This window comes from Aegilops tauschii, chromosome 3 (genome assembly GCF_002575655.3).
Source record: "Aegilops tauschii subsp. strangulata cultivar AL8/78 chromosome 3, Aet v6.0, whole genome shotgun sequence".
NCBI classification, from domain to species: domain Eukaryota; kingdom Viridiplantae; phylum Streptophyta; class Magnoliopsida; order Poales; family Poaceae; genus Aegilops; species Aegilops tauschii.
This window is the reverse complement of record NC_053037.3, coordinates 25,221,029-25,232,646: the sequence shown is the minus strand read 5'-3', so window position 1 is coordinate 25,232,646 and position 11,618 is coordinate 25,221,029. Positions and strand designations below refer to the sequence as shown.

Genomic DNA, 11,618 nt, shown 5'->3' with positions numbered 1-11,618 from the left:
CTGACTCCCTTCGTCGGTACAGAATTGTGTGATAATCGTCAAACAAAGTCAATGGGAGCATGAAGCAATACCTAGACGTGCCCCAGCAAGCCAGTTTTTTTTTTTTTTTTGAGTGGGAGCAAGCCAGGGTTTTTTTTTTTTTGAGGGGGTGAGTGGGAGCAAGCCCTCTTCAATGGACCCATTTTCTCTTTTCTTGGGGATGAGAACGGACCCGTATTGTTATCTCTGGCCGGTCCAGCTCGACAAGCCCAGCCCATCATACCATACGCGTACGAAGCCCATTCTTCGGTTTTCTTTGTTGCAGGCCCTCGCTCTTCACATGGAACAGTCATGCATTACTCGTGACCCTGGTTTGGCTGTTGGTGGGGTCCCTGCGTAGTGGCCCCTCCACATGACCACATGACGAGCCTGAGGAGCCCACTACGGTTCAGTGCTGGGGCCACTCATTCTGACAGCTACTACTGTCCCATCTCCCGTACTGTGCATATGCTATACTAACTACACCACACAATGGCACACTGACACTAGTTTGTAGGGCCGTCCAATACAGAAATTTTTTGCAACCCAAATGAGCGTAGAGAGCGGATACATGTACGTGCATGTAAAATTTCAAAACTAAAATGGTATGATTTTCTGCTATATTTATTTTTCAGAAAAAATTATGATCTTTTTTTTTTCAAAAAACTTCCGATAGGAGTACTGATTAATAATTATGGCACCACCAAAAAACATTAGAAGTAACAAAAATTACATCAAGGACTGTAGACCACATAGCGACACCTACAATCACTGGAGCGAGTTAAAACGCGTGCCGCCGTCATCAACTATCTTTTACTGGGGTCGAACTAACCTTGTTATAGTAGACAATTAGGAAGTCATGTGCTAAGATCCCACATGACCAGCGCACAAGAACAACTGCCCCCAGCGCAAAATGACATATACGAACATGAAATACAAAAAGACGCACGGACCGTGACGTGAACCATCGGTCTGGATATCGGGAGCAGCTGAGCCCGAGCTCGGAAACAGATTTTCGTGTGTAGATCGGAAGTATCCAACCAATAGACACATGAACGCGAATGAATGAAGACCGGATCCAAATAGATCTATGAAAAATAAACACCGACCAAATCCTGCGAGATTCATCAAAGATACACCTCCACATGCCGCTAAACGCATCGCTGGGACAACGGGGGCTAGGAGAGAACCATATTCCATCTTCAGGGAGCCCCCACCGCTGTCTCTCCTTCCCGAGCATGACACAAACCATAAATAGACATAAAAACCTAGAAATGGAGCAGAAACTCTCCCACCGGCAAGGTCCGGGCTCCACCGGCCATAGAAGATGATGCAGACATGCTACGGCGCTGGCAGGAGGCCATGAATTCCTAATCGCCTCGGTCGCGAGAGGCACGTGGGTGAAGGAGTACAACACGCATTTCTGCTATATGTTCAAGTTGAGATCACATGGATCCATGTTCGGACTGTGATTTTAGGGTTGTTCGATGCCAGACTTCTCACTACATGTGATAGACTTTTTTCCTTCTAAGGTAAAAAACAAGTTATACAAATGCTAGAACTAAAGTTGATTAGTCTTACATGCATATGACCAATCCCATTCACAAAATATGGCGAACAAACTCACTCAAGTTGAAAATACATAATGCGAAATGAAATAAAGATTGAACCCTAACTAATGATATATGAGATCTATATTAAACTGCGAAGACCATCAAGTGAACATCCAACTGATACAACACTTTTTTTAGTGGAACTGATACAACACATATGGCGGTGTTAACTAGCAAACTGACTTCACCACACCACGATAAAATAAACAAAGATGGCGAACACACTCAATGAAGATGGAAATGCATAACGCGTAATCAAATCAAGATTGAAGCCTCATTAGCTACACCAATCGATCTAAACCTGTGCCGCTTTCTCGTTGTTCAAGGGAGACCAAACACATGCACATACATAAAACAAATGAGATCGAAATGCCATAATTAAGCAAGGAGTAGTGGCCTATATGAGGAAGCTATAAGCCAAAGGGCGCGCGTGTAACAGTGGCTCGTGGTGCACGGAAGAGACACCGCGTGTTTCACCCCTCCCCAACTTAGCCTTGACAGATGGACCCCACCGGTCAGAACAACTATCAACTCGTCATCAATCTGAGGTTAGTGGTATATGTGACGTCATGTCTTAGAAGCATCTTTGTTAAAGAGCAAAACCTAGCCTCAATTGTGGTGAATTAGTGTAATTTGCCCCACGACGAGATTGGACGAGATATATTTTCCCTTTTGAGGTAAAACATAGCTTATATCAACGCCTTAACCATAATTTATTACAGTCTTTACATGCATCATAGCGAAAACAGAAAGAAAAGCACCGTCACTTCTAGCTATTTTGTGCTGACCCGGCCTTGAGTAAAAAAATATTGCAATCTCTCTTAATTGTGTGCATTTGCACTGTGAGCCATCGTGCCAAAAAGAACAAAATTTCGTATAAACAAGTAAATGGAATAAGAACATTAAATGAAATACTCTTTCTTTTTTCCGTACAACCTTGTAATTTTACCGCTAAAACGGGTGATTCTGACAGAGCTATAGCTATATGCAAATGGCCATTAGACAACATCTTTTTCACGATGATAGGTGAGATCTATATTGAACCGCGAAAACCACCGAACCAAACATCCAACAAATACGACGCACATGACATTGTTAACCGACTTCACCGCACCACCACAAGACAAACATACTATATGGCAAACCAAACAAACCCAAGTTGGAATACACAATGCACAACCAAATCAAGACGGAGGGCTAATTGAACCCTCGCCACTTTCTTGGAGTTCTAGGTAGACCAAAAGCCCACCCAACACATAGTACAAGCATAAACAAATGAGATCGGTGGTCGAAATGCCCTAATTAAGCAAGGGGCAGTGGCCTATTTGGGGAAGCTAAGCCAGGGGTTAACAGTGGCTCATGGTGCACGGAAGAGACCATGCCTCCTGTCTCACACCTCCCCAGAGACGCCTCCTGCTCTTAATCTGACCCCTAACCCTCCATCAAGCCTGCGTTCAAAGTTCAAACACACAACCGAAGCAATTTTTTATAACAGAAATGAACCGCAAGCCAGTATTTTATTGGAGAATTTTATAGTATGTGTTACTATGAAATTGAGATGGTCTGCATCGTTGAGAGTCATATGCAGAGAAAATAAACACAAGGTCAAACGCCAAAACGTGCCGGAAAATTTGGTTGGTTGGCTGCGTATCTTTTTTTCTTAATAATACCCTGAGTACTACGTAGTTGTGGTCTGTGGTCTGAATCATACGAGTTTTCTATGCATAATGTATTGGAAAATAAGAGCATCCTATGAAAGCAATCATTTGTGGTCCAAGAGAATACCGTTTTGTGTACTTTGTTCCCTTGCTGTAGAGAGAAAACAACCCATCAAAACACAGTGCGCGATTAATCACAAGCAACACGAAACCCATATCATACTACATCTATTCCACCGCCCCGTCCCATAAAACTGGAACCGCGAAGAAGAACCCGCGGAACAAGTTCTTCGATAATCGACGTCTCTTTCTTTGCCAACATCATTCTTATATTCCCGTCTAATTCGATAAAATTAAAACGATACAGAGAGGAACCCGCGGAACGGTTCTTCGGCGGTTTGCGTCGCTTTCTTTGCCTCTTTCCACAGCATCCCCCCCCCCCCCCCCCCCCCTGCGTCCACGCCGCGCCTATTTGCGTACATCTGTGCCTGTATGATTGGTCAAGGCTCCAAAGGGAGGCATAAAAAGATTGCTGTTGCGTCGCTTGAAATCAAAGCTAGGCCGTTGTTGAATTGTTACCCTTTCCATGAAAAAATATTCTTTCTTGGGCTGCAGATCTTGACATCTCTATGAGCTAGCCAAGCTAGCTAGCTAGCTTGCCCATGGTCAGATTCAGAAGGAGGCTCCCCTCCCCTGTTTCGGCCGTACTTCCGCTGGGTTTTTTCTATGGCCCTCCTCCTGCTTTCGTGGCGATCTCATCTGGTCATGTTGCGCAGTCAAGCAAGCATCTGCCATGAATAATGGGATTATAAAATCTGTGAAGAGTATCAGAGGAATATGCTAGCTCTCCTCTGATGCTAATTGAGCTGTAGTAGCTGTGAGTAAATTACTATGAAGTACTCTCAAGGGAATGGAAAAAACTATGTGGAGTCACGAGACCACTTCTAGTCAAGAATGGCAATAAATTAATACTAGCACTTCATTATAATTCTTCTCTCTCTTGGTAAACAAAATGATGAAATTGGCTTTGCCTAGACTGTTGACCTGGACCCTAGATGTTTCTTCGCTTGTTTTTCTTCTCCTCTTATTTTGCCAAGAGAGGTTTATGCCCGGCCTCTGCAATAACAACGAGGGATGAACACAACCACCCGTTCTCTCCTTTCGCTTTCGACAAGGGGAAAGAGATGCAAAGTGGAGGCGCAAGCCGTAATTTTCAGAATCTAGTCACTTGCAACTGCACGTTGTGTGGCAGCGACGCAAGCAAAACTTCGGCGCAGAACTGCACCCCTTTCAAGGCCTTAATTTCGACACATGCTCCAAAGACAAGTCGGGTATAATCAGCCCGTTAGTCGAAGTTATGCCGGACAGATCGATGTGAATTCTAGCAAAGGAAATCCAAGAAGAGGGCCAAAAAGTTTCCTCTTTCATGTGATGAACATGGATGAAAACAACAAGACCAGTCCATAAAGAAATCCAACATGCGCCTTTGATTGTTCTCTTGTATGTGTATTTATGTTAGACAAAATACTAAATGACAATTTGCAATATTTCTAGGAAAAGTCTCAAGTCAAAACACATTAACCAACGAAAAAACATTTTTTAGCATTTATGTAGCAAAAACCACACAGGTAAGGCTTAACGCCATGTACGTAAACTGGGTTACGTAGTACTCCCTCGGTTCCTCAATACGAGATGTTATTACAACTGATATACTCACATATTGGTGGACGGAGGCAGTAACTTGCAAGTGTACTTCTAGGGCTTTTGTTAAAAACAGGGAAAATTTGAGATGCTCCATGATGGAGGTAAACATGAAGTGTTAAAGATTAGACCAATTCATCAGATGGTGTGAACCAGCAACAACTTTAATTTTTTGCCGACGTTGATTAACTAAGGCGATCGATAGAGGTCGACGAGTAAACCAGGTAGAAGCAAACAAGATGACACCAGCTGCTGCTAGCTATACATGTAGAAGAAGAAGAAGAAGAAGAAGAAGAAAGCAACGTGTTAATTTGCAGTTGCATTCCATACCATAAAACAATGACCGCCCAACGCCTCGTCGACCGGCAAACTAATCATGCACACGCTTTACCAAACGCCTGATAGCAACATCAAAACGTGCCCGCCTTCCCCAATCGCCATTGCTAACTGGCCTAAGCTAGCTAGGTGGCTACATGTCAACGGCGACCAATCATGGCCACAAAGTACAGCAATGCCACAACCCCACCACTTGCAACTCTCAAGCCCTCCCCAACTAATCATCGTCAAAAACTGCACAACTTAAGCACCCAAACCCGAATGCCTTAGGAGTCAATGAGTGATTGTTACTTACCATCATTTGTTTATAGTTAACCAAGCACATAGCTAACCACTGAGCTTATCGACAAGCGTTTTAAGAAGATTACTTAGGAGAGTCCCTGACATTCTTAGCCCACATACGCATACAACTCCTTTTGACTTCTTGAGCCTAAATCGGCATATTCGATGTTTGCCCTTGGCGTCGTCTCATATGCGGAAGGCGTTTCTTTAGTTTAAGCGTTTTGTTTACATTTTCCCTCGCTTTTGTCATGACCGAATAGATTTTCCTCTATACATATTTGCCACTCAAACATGATTCTCATGTCACTCTAATATGTATGTCCATCTAGGGAGAAAGTCAGAGAGAGGAGGACAAATAGCCCAAATCTGAGTGCCAAAATATGTTCAATGGTTATTGTATGAGAGATTAACTAAAAAACACCACAACTGTAGCCACATTCACATAAAACCACCACTTTACATATGTTCTCACACAAGGCCTCCCGCTCAATGTCACCTTTTGCGGGAAGCACACATGCCTCTCTAAAACGCCTGTTGACGCGGATCCTGACTTGTGGGGCCCGCTTGGCATGGGGTGACTGCACGATCCAACTAGATAGTACCCGCTTTTTCTCATAAATTAGCGTGCATTAGTTTTCTCAAGAGTCAAGCTTCGCAAACTTTGACCAAGTTAATAAAGAAAAATATATCCATGATGAGTACAGTGGTATATGTTTGATATTCTAGATGTTGTTAATTTTCTCTATAAACTTGATCAAAGCTTACAAAGTTTAACTTTGGAAAGAAAACTAATATGCACTACAAGATGGATGGGTTAGCAAACATGCAAGCACATCTACAACCGATCCTCTCAAATTGATCCTGGCCGGACATGAGAGAGAAGAAAAAAGCTGACTCAATCAGACCCCTCACTTTGCCCTCATATGTCCGTAAACCCTCGCACTCAGCCCATATATGGAGGCAATATGAGGAGCGCCCAGGCGTGTCAGTCAGTTGCCACATATATGATTTTGTCCACTGCGGACCACCTTCTCATTTTTCTCTCTTTCATCATCTCCACCAATCACATGCGTGTGACTAGAAATATAAAGATAAAAGTGGGCCATGGCTGCATGCACGGACAAATAGGGGCTAAAAACGAACACGTTCGAACGCTGACCAGCCACGTCCGTGGATGTTTGAGGGGTTGAATTTGAACAGTGAGGGTGTAGATGCTCTAAGATTATTAATTAGTATTATTTTTGCACGAATATGAAAACCAATGTAAAAGAAAATGGTGTATTTAGTGAGATGAAAAAAAAGTCCAATGCGGTGAAAGTTTTTTTTGGGGGGGGGGGGGGGGGGGGGCAGGTAGTGGGGGTGAAAAGGTGGGAAGCCAAGAGCGATTCCAAGTGTGCATGTACTCCTACCCGTGTGTGAGTGAGTGTGTGAGCACGCACGCACAAATATGCCGCTCCTTTCCTATACGGGTATATATACACCAGGAAAAGTCGGCCACGAGCTCCACCCAATCACCAGCTGACACTCCCCCTCCCCTCTCCTCCCCCATCTCCCTCTCCCTCTCCCTCTCCCTCCACCAAGAACTCTCCCCCTGGCCACTGCCTCTGGGTGGGAGCGAGGGAGGAGATCCGTCTCTTTTCTGGCGCCGGCAATCCCAGCAGCAACCGAGGAAGATCGCCTTTTTGTCCCTCAGCCGGCCAGGTCTAGCAGCAGCCGCCGGAGATCGACAGGAGGTCAGTGATCTTGGTTTCTCGGAGCTGCTCTGCTCTGCTCTGCTCCTCGATTTTGTCTGTTTCTCTGGTCCCCGCGCTGGTGAAATTCCGCCCCTTTTCCGGCGAATTCGGAGGGGGTTTGTTCGGGGCGGCCTGAATTTGGTTTTGGGGTGGAGTAATTCGGGGCTCTGGTTGGTGTTGATTGGGGCCGTGGTAGTACTCTTCTTGAATCCATCCCGGCCCTCCCCTGCTTGCTCGTCAATCATGTCGTACAGTCGGAAACATTCCGCTCCTAGCTTTTTCCTGCAAATCTGCCTCATCTTATTCGCACCAAGGGGGGGAGATCGATCGTGTTATCATCAACGGAATCCTGAGCTTCTACGCTGTCGTCTGAATCCAGCTTCTTGTCATAATTTGTCAACATCTCTGGAGCTGAAGCTGGGCGATTCTTTTTCTTGCAGGTGAGCTGAGCGGCGATGATGATGAGGGAGCCGTGGATGGAGGTGCTGCCGCCGGCGGCGATGGGCTACTACGGCGGGCCGCGGGGCTGGTTCACGGGGCAGCCGCGCGCCTGGACGGCGGACGAGAACAAGCAGTTCGAGCGGGCGCTGGCCGGGCTCGACCTGCGCAGCCCGGACTGGGACAAGGTGGCGCACGCCACCGGCAAGACGGTCCGCGAGGTCGTCGACCACTTCAAGAGCCTCGAGCTCGACGTCCGCCAGATCGAGTCCGGCACCTTCCCTGGCCCCGCCTACGGCCCCGGCGCCGGCGCCTTCACCCTGCAGTGGGACGGCAGCGGGGGCCACGCCGGGGCCGGGGACTTCCGGCACGGCTACCGGTTCGGCGGCTGCGGCGGCGGGAGGCGGCACGGCGGCCGCACGCCGGAGCAGGAGAGGAAGAAGGGGGTGCCGTGGACCGAGGACGAGCACAAGTGAGCACTACTACTACCACCACGATTCTTAACTGCAACTCCATATCATAGTCTTCTTCTTCTCTGATCTCAGTGACTTGTGAGAGTGATTGCTCTGCTCCATCTAATTAGTTAGTGATATGAATTTCCTTTCTTGAATTCACCATCAACCAACAGGCTTTACATCATCAGATGGCTCTGCCAGCATTTAAAACATGCCAAACTGGAAGAATAATTCAACCATGGAAGAACTGCTATCTGACAGTGAATTACTTGTCTTTGTTCACTAGGAATTGATGAGACAGTCATATGTAGCATGATGTTCGATGGTCATGTAGCCTGATGTAGAGCAAGAATTCATGATCCATATTACTAGTTGATGTCATGTAGCCTGATGTGCATGATCAATATTACTAGTAGTTGCTGAAGCTGATCATGTGCTCTGTTCTTCTGGCCAGGTTGTTCCTCCTAGGCCTGAAGAAGTACGGCAAAGGGGACTGGAGGAACATTTCGCGCAACTTCGTGCAGACGAGGACGCCGACGCAGGTGGCCAGCCACGCGCAGAAGTACTTCATCAGGCTCAGCTCCGGCGGCGGCAAGGACAAGAGGCGGTCGAGCATCCACGACATCACCACGGTGCACCTCGACGACCAGCCCCCCTCGCCGTCCCAGTCATCCATGATCACCCAGTCCAGCGCACCGGCTCCGAGCGCGACAACAGGGCAGTTCTCTCTGCCAGCTGACACCAAGCAACATGGCGGAGCGAATGCGCCATACAATTCGCCGCCGAGCTACGGCATGGGTTTGCAAGATCAAGGCCTGCAGTGTGGCCCTCTGCATGATCAGCTGGCCGCGAACCGGAGCATGCTGTATTAGAAGATGCAACCGTTCGATCCATTTCGACGCCATCCGATCAGATGTCTAGTGTAATATGGCCCTTGCTGTAGCTTCACTGCCTGTATTATTATTGAAGTAAGTAATTGATTATGGGGATTTTTCAGAACATAGCAGAGAGAGAGAGAGAGAGAGGGGTATGATGCTGGTGATGCTTTGGTAGTAGTCCATAATTTCTGGTGTGGATACTGAGAATGTAAGGGAAGAGAATGGCAAGAACTTGATGCTGTAGTATCTTGAGACAGACAGGGAATACTAGTGCTCAGTACTGATCATGTACATTGTCAAGTGGACTTAATTTTCAATCTTCATGAATCCTGCTTTCTGGTCAGCTCATGTTATTGGAAACCTTACTCATGCAGCATCTCACACATACTTATCAACATCTATCATTCATTTATTTATTCAAGCATATATAACCTATCTCGGTGCTTGCGCCGTCCGATGTTTAGGAGTGTAATTTTTTTGGATAAGCCAAAATGAGTTTGCAGTGAGTCATCCAGCATTTACCTGCTCCAATTTTTCCAACCTTGTGGATTGACCATTGCATTGTTTGTGTGAAATTAAGTCCTTTAAAAAAATTAGGAAATTCTTCCCTTGTATAGATCTCTACTACTACTAATACTGATGATGATGGTGGATCCACCAAACAACGGAATTGGAAATGAGTCAGACTTGCACTAGCTTTGGCATCTCATGCTTTGGCAGCCTCCCCTTTCCATCAACCTTTTGCAAAATCTTTCCCTCTCTCCTTTTTGGCCCTGCTCATCTTTCCCCCATTGAGAAAAGGCAGGGCATCCACCACAGATATGAGGCAGATCCCTGTGACAACAGTAGAGAATAGCACAGGGGGCAGCACTTGGGCACAAAATGTTTTGTTTTTTGGCCAACTTGTGTGCTGGGTGCTTGTGCTTTTCTGCCTCACCTTTTCTGCATGTTGCAGTGCAGAAACACAAAACCACTCACTCAGCTCAGCTCAGCTCTCTGATGATGATGGTGATGATCATGATGATGATCATGACCATGATGGAGGGAGGCACTGTTGTGTGTCATTAGAAGCTTCTGGGTGTGATGGATGGATGTGGTGTTGTGGTTGCTGCTGCTTCAAGCAGCATTTCCTTGTCACCTGTATTCTTTTCTTTCTGATGTATCATGTAGCAATGCATTATTTTCCAAATTATTGATGGAGACACGACCAATCAAAGTGGAAAGCATGGTTTACGTCGACGACGATATTCTTACCATGAAACATGGGTTTCTGTTACTTTTACCGTCATTTACAACAGCTTCAGCCTCACGGAGACGCAGGCAGATCGGTAAAACCCCCGTGCCGAACATTTCTTCATCTTGACAATCTGAGGTGACTTTGAACAGTTTAACTTGCGTCTGTACTTCTCAGACCCCGTAGCCGGTAAGTCTATCGCATAAACTCCGGCCGCGGTTAGTTTTTTACGTTTGCATTGACAACAAAAAGTAAACATTTCTGCACAGTATAAAAGAAGCTTTTTCTTTCTGAACCTGAAAGATGAGAGCCTTAAAAGGAACCAACTCTCCAAAAATAACAGTAACAGTTAAAGTGTCAGGCCGATGAAGCATGTGCATCCAGGAGGATTGAGATGGAAATAGAAAGTTGGTGAGCTTTGTGATGCAGACATGGTAGTGTTGTGCTGCACTGCACATCTGGCGACGCTGTAGTGACCAGGATCTGGGATAAACCAGAACTCATCAGGAAGGACAGATGAGTCAGTACTGCTGGTAGCATTCCTGGAATAGAAAGGCCTGGATCACTCTGATGAACATGATGATTATGATCTCTAACTAACTAACGCGCATCACCAAATGGACGGCATCAAATGTCTGCGAAAACATGTGCTTCTGTTACTTCTTCTTTTTTTTCTTGTCATTCACAAACTGTGGAAACAGACATGCGGGTAAACTCCGTGCAGAACATTTCTTCATCTTGACAATCTGACGTGATTTTTGACAGTTTACCTTGCGTCTGTACTTTTCAGACCCTTACCCGGTAAGTTGCTCGCGTGGATTTCGGCGGCAGTTAGTCTTGGCGGCTGATTTGCGCCGTCGACAAAAGCAGAATTTCCACAAGGCAGAAAAAAAGCACACCATCCTTTTTCTTGTTTCTGAACCCAGAGATGAGAGCCTTGAAAGGAACCAATTCTCCAAAAAATGACAGAAACAGTTACAGTGTCAGAATGATGAACCTTGCGCATGCATCCAGGAGGATTAATTCAGGTTGAGTTTTTTTGCCGAAAAGATTCAGGTTGAGTTCAGCAGGAACAAAAGAAGTTTTGGAAAGAGATTAGGCTGATCGTCTCGCTGGTTCCTGGACTGGTTTCCTTGAGCATCATCAACAGCAGCAGCAGCAAATCAGAGAAGAAAGAGAGAGAGAGAGATGATTGACGTTTGGCGAAACTAAACTGATTTCCTTTGCTCATTTCGTCCAGCAGCATCGGCAGCAACGAATCGGGGAAGAACG

General features: G+C 46.0%; 1 protein-coding gene across 1 annotated transcript; it reads left to right on the top strand.

Moving 5' to 3' along the window:
- Nucleotides 1-7,033: 7,033 nt before the first annotated feature.
- Nucleotides 7,034-9,455, top strand: LOC109786638 (transcription factor DIVARICATA). Its single transcript, XM_020345215.4, has 3 exons — nucleotides 7,034-7,341; nucleotides 7,782-8,251; nucleotides 8,689-9,455. Exons 2-3 carry the CDS (start codon nucleotides 7,797-7,799, stop codon nucleotides 9,104-9,106), a joined length of 873 nt encoding a protein of 290 aa, XP_020200804.1. The 5' UTR covers nucleotides 7,034-7,341; nucleotides 7,782-7,796; the 3' UTR covers nucleotides 9,107-9,455.
- Nucleotides 9,456-11,618: the final 2,163 nt, after the last annotated feature.

Excerpts from the sequence above, each read along its gene's own strand:
- LOC109786638 (XM_020345215.4), top strand. The coding sequence starts at position 7,797 with ATGATGATGAGGGAGCCGTGGATGGAGGTGCTGCCGCCGGCGGCGATG. Across the intron at positions 8,252-8,688 it reads TGGACCGAGGACGAGCACAA|GTTGTTCCTCCTAGGCCTGA; the intron begins GTGAGCACTACT and ends TCTTCTGGCCAG.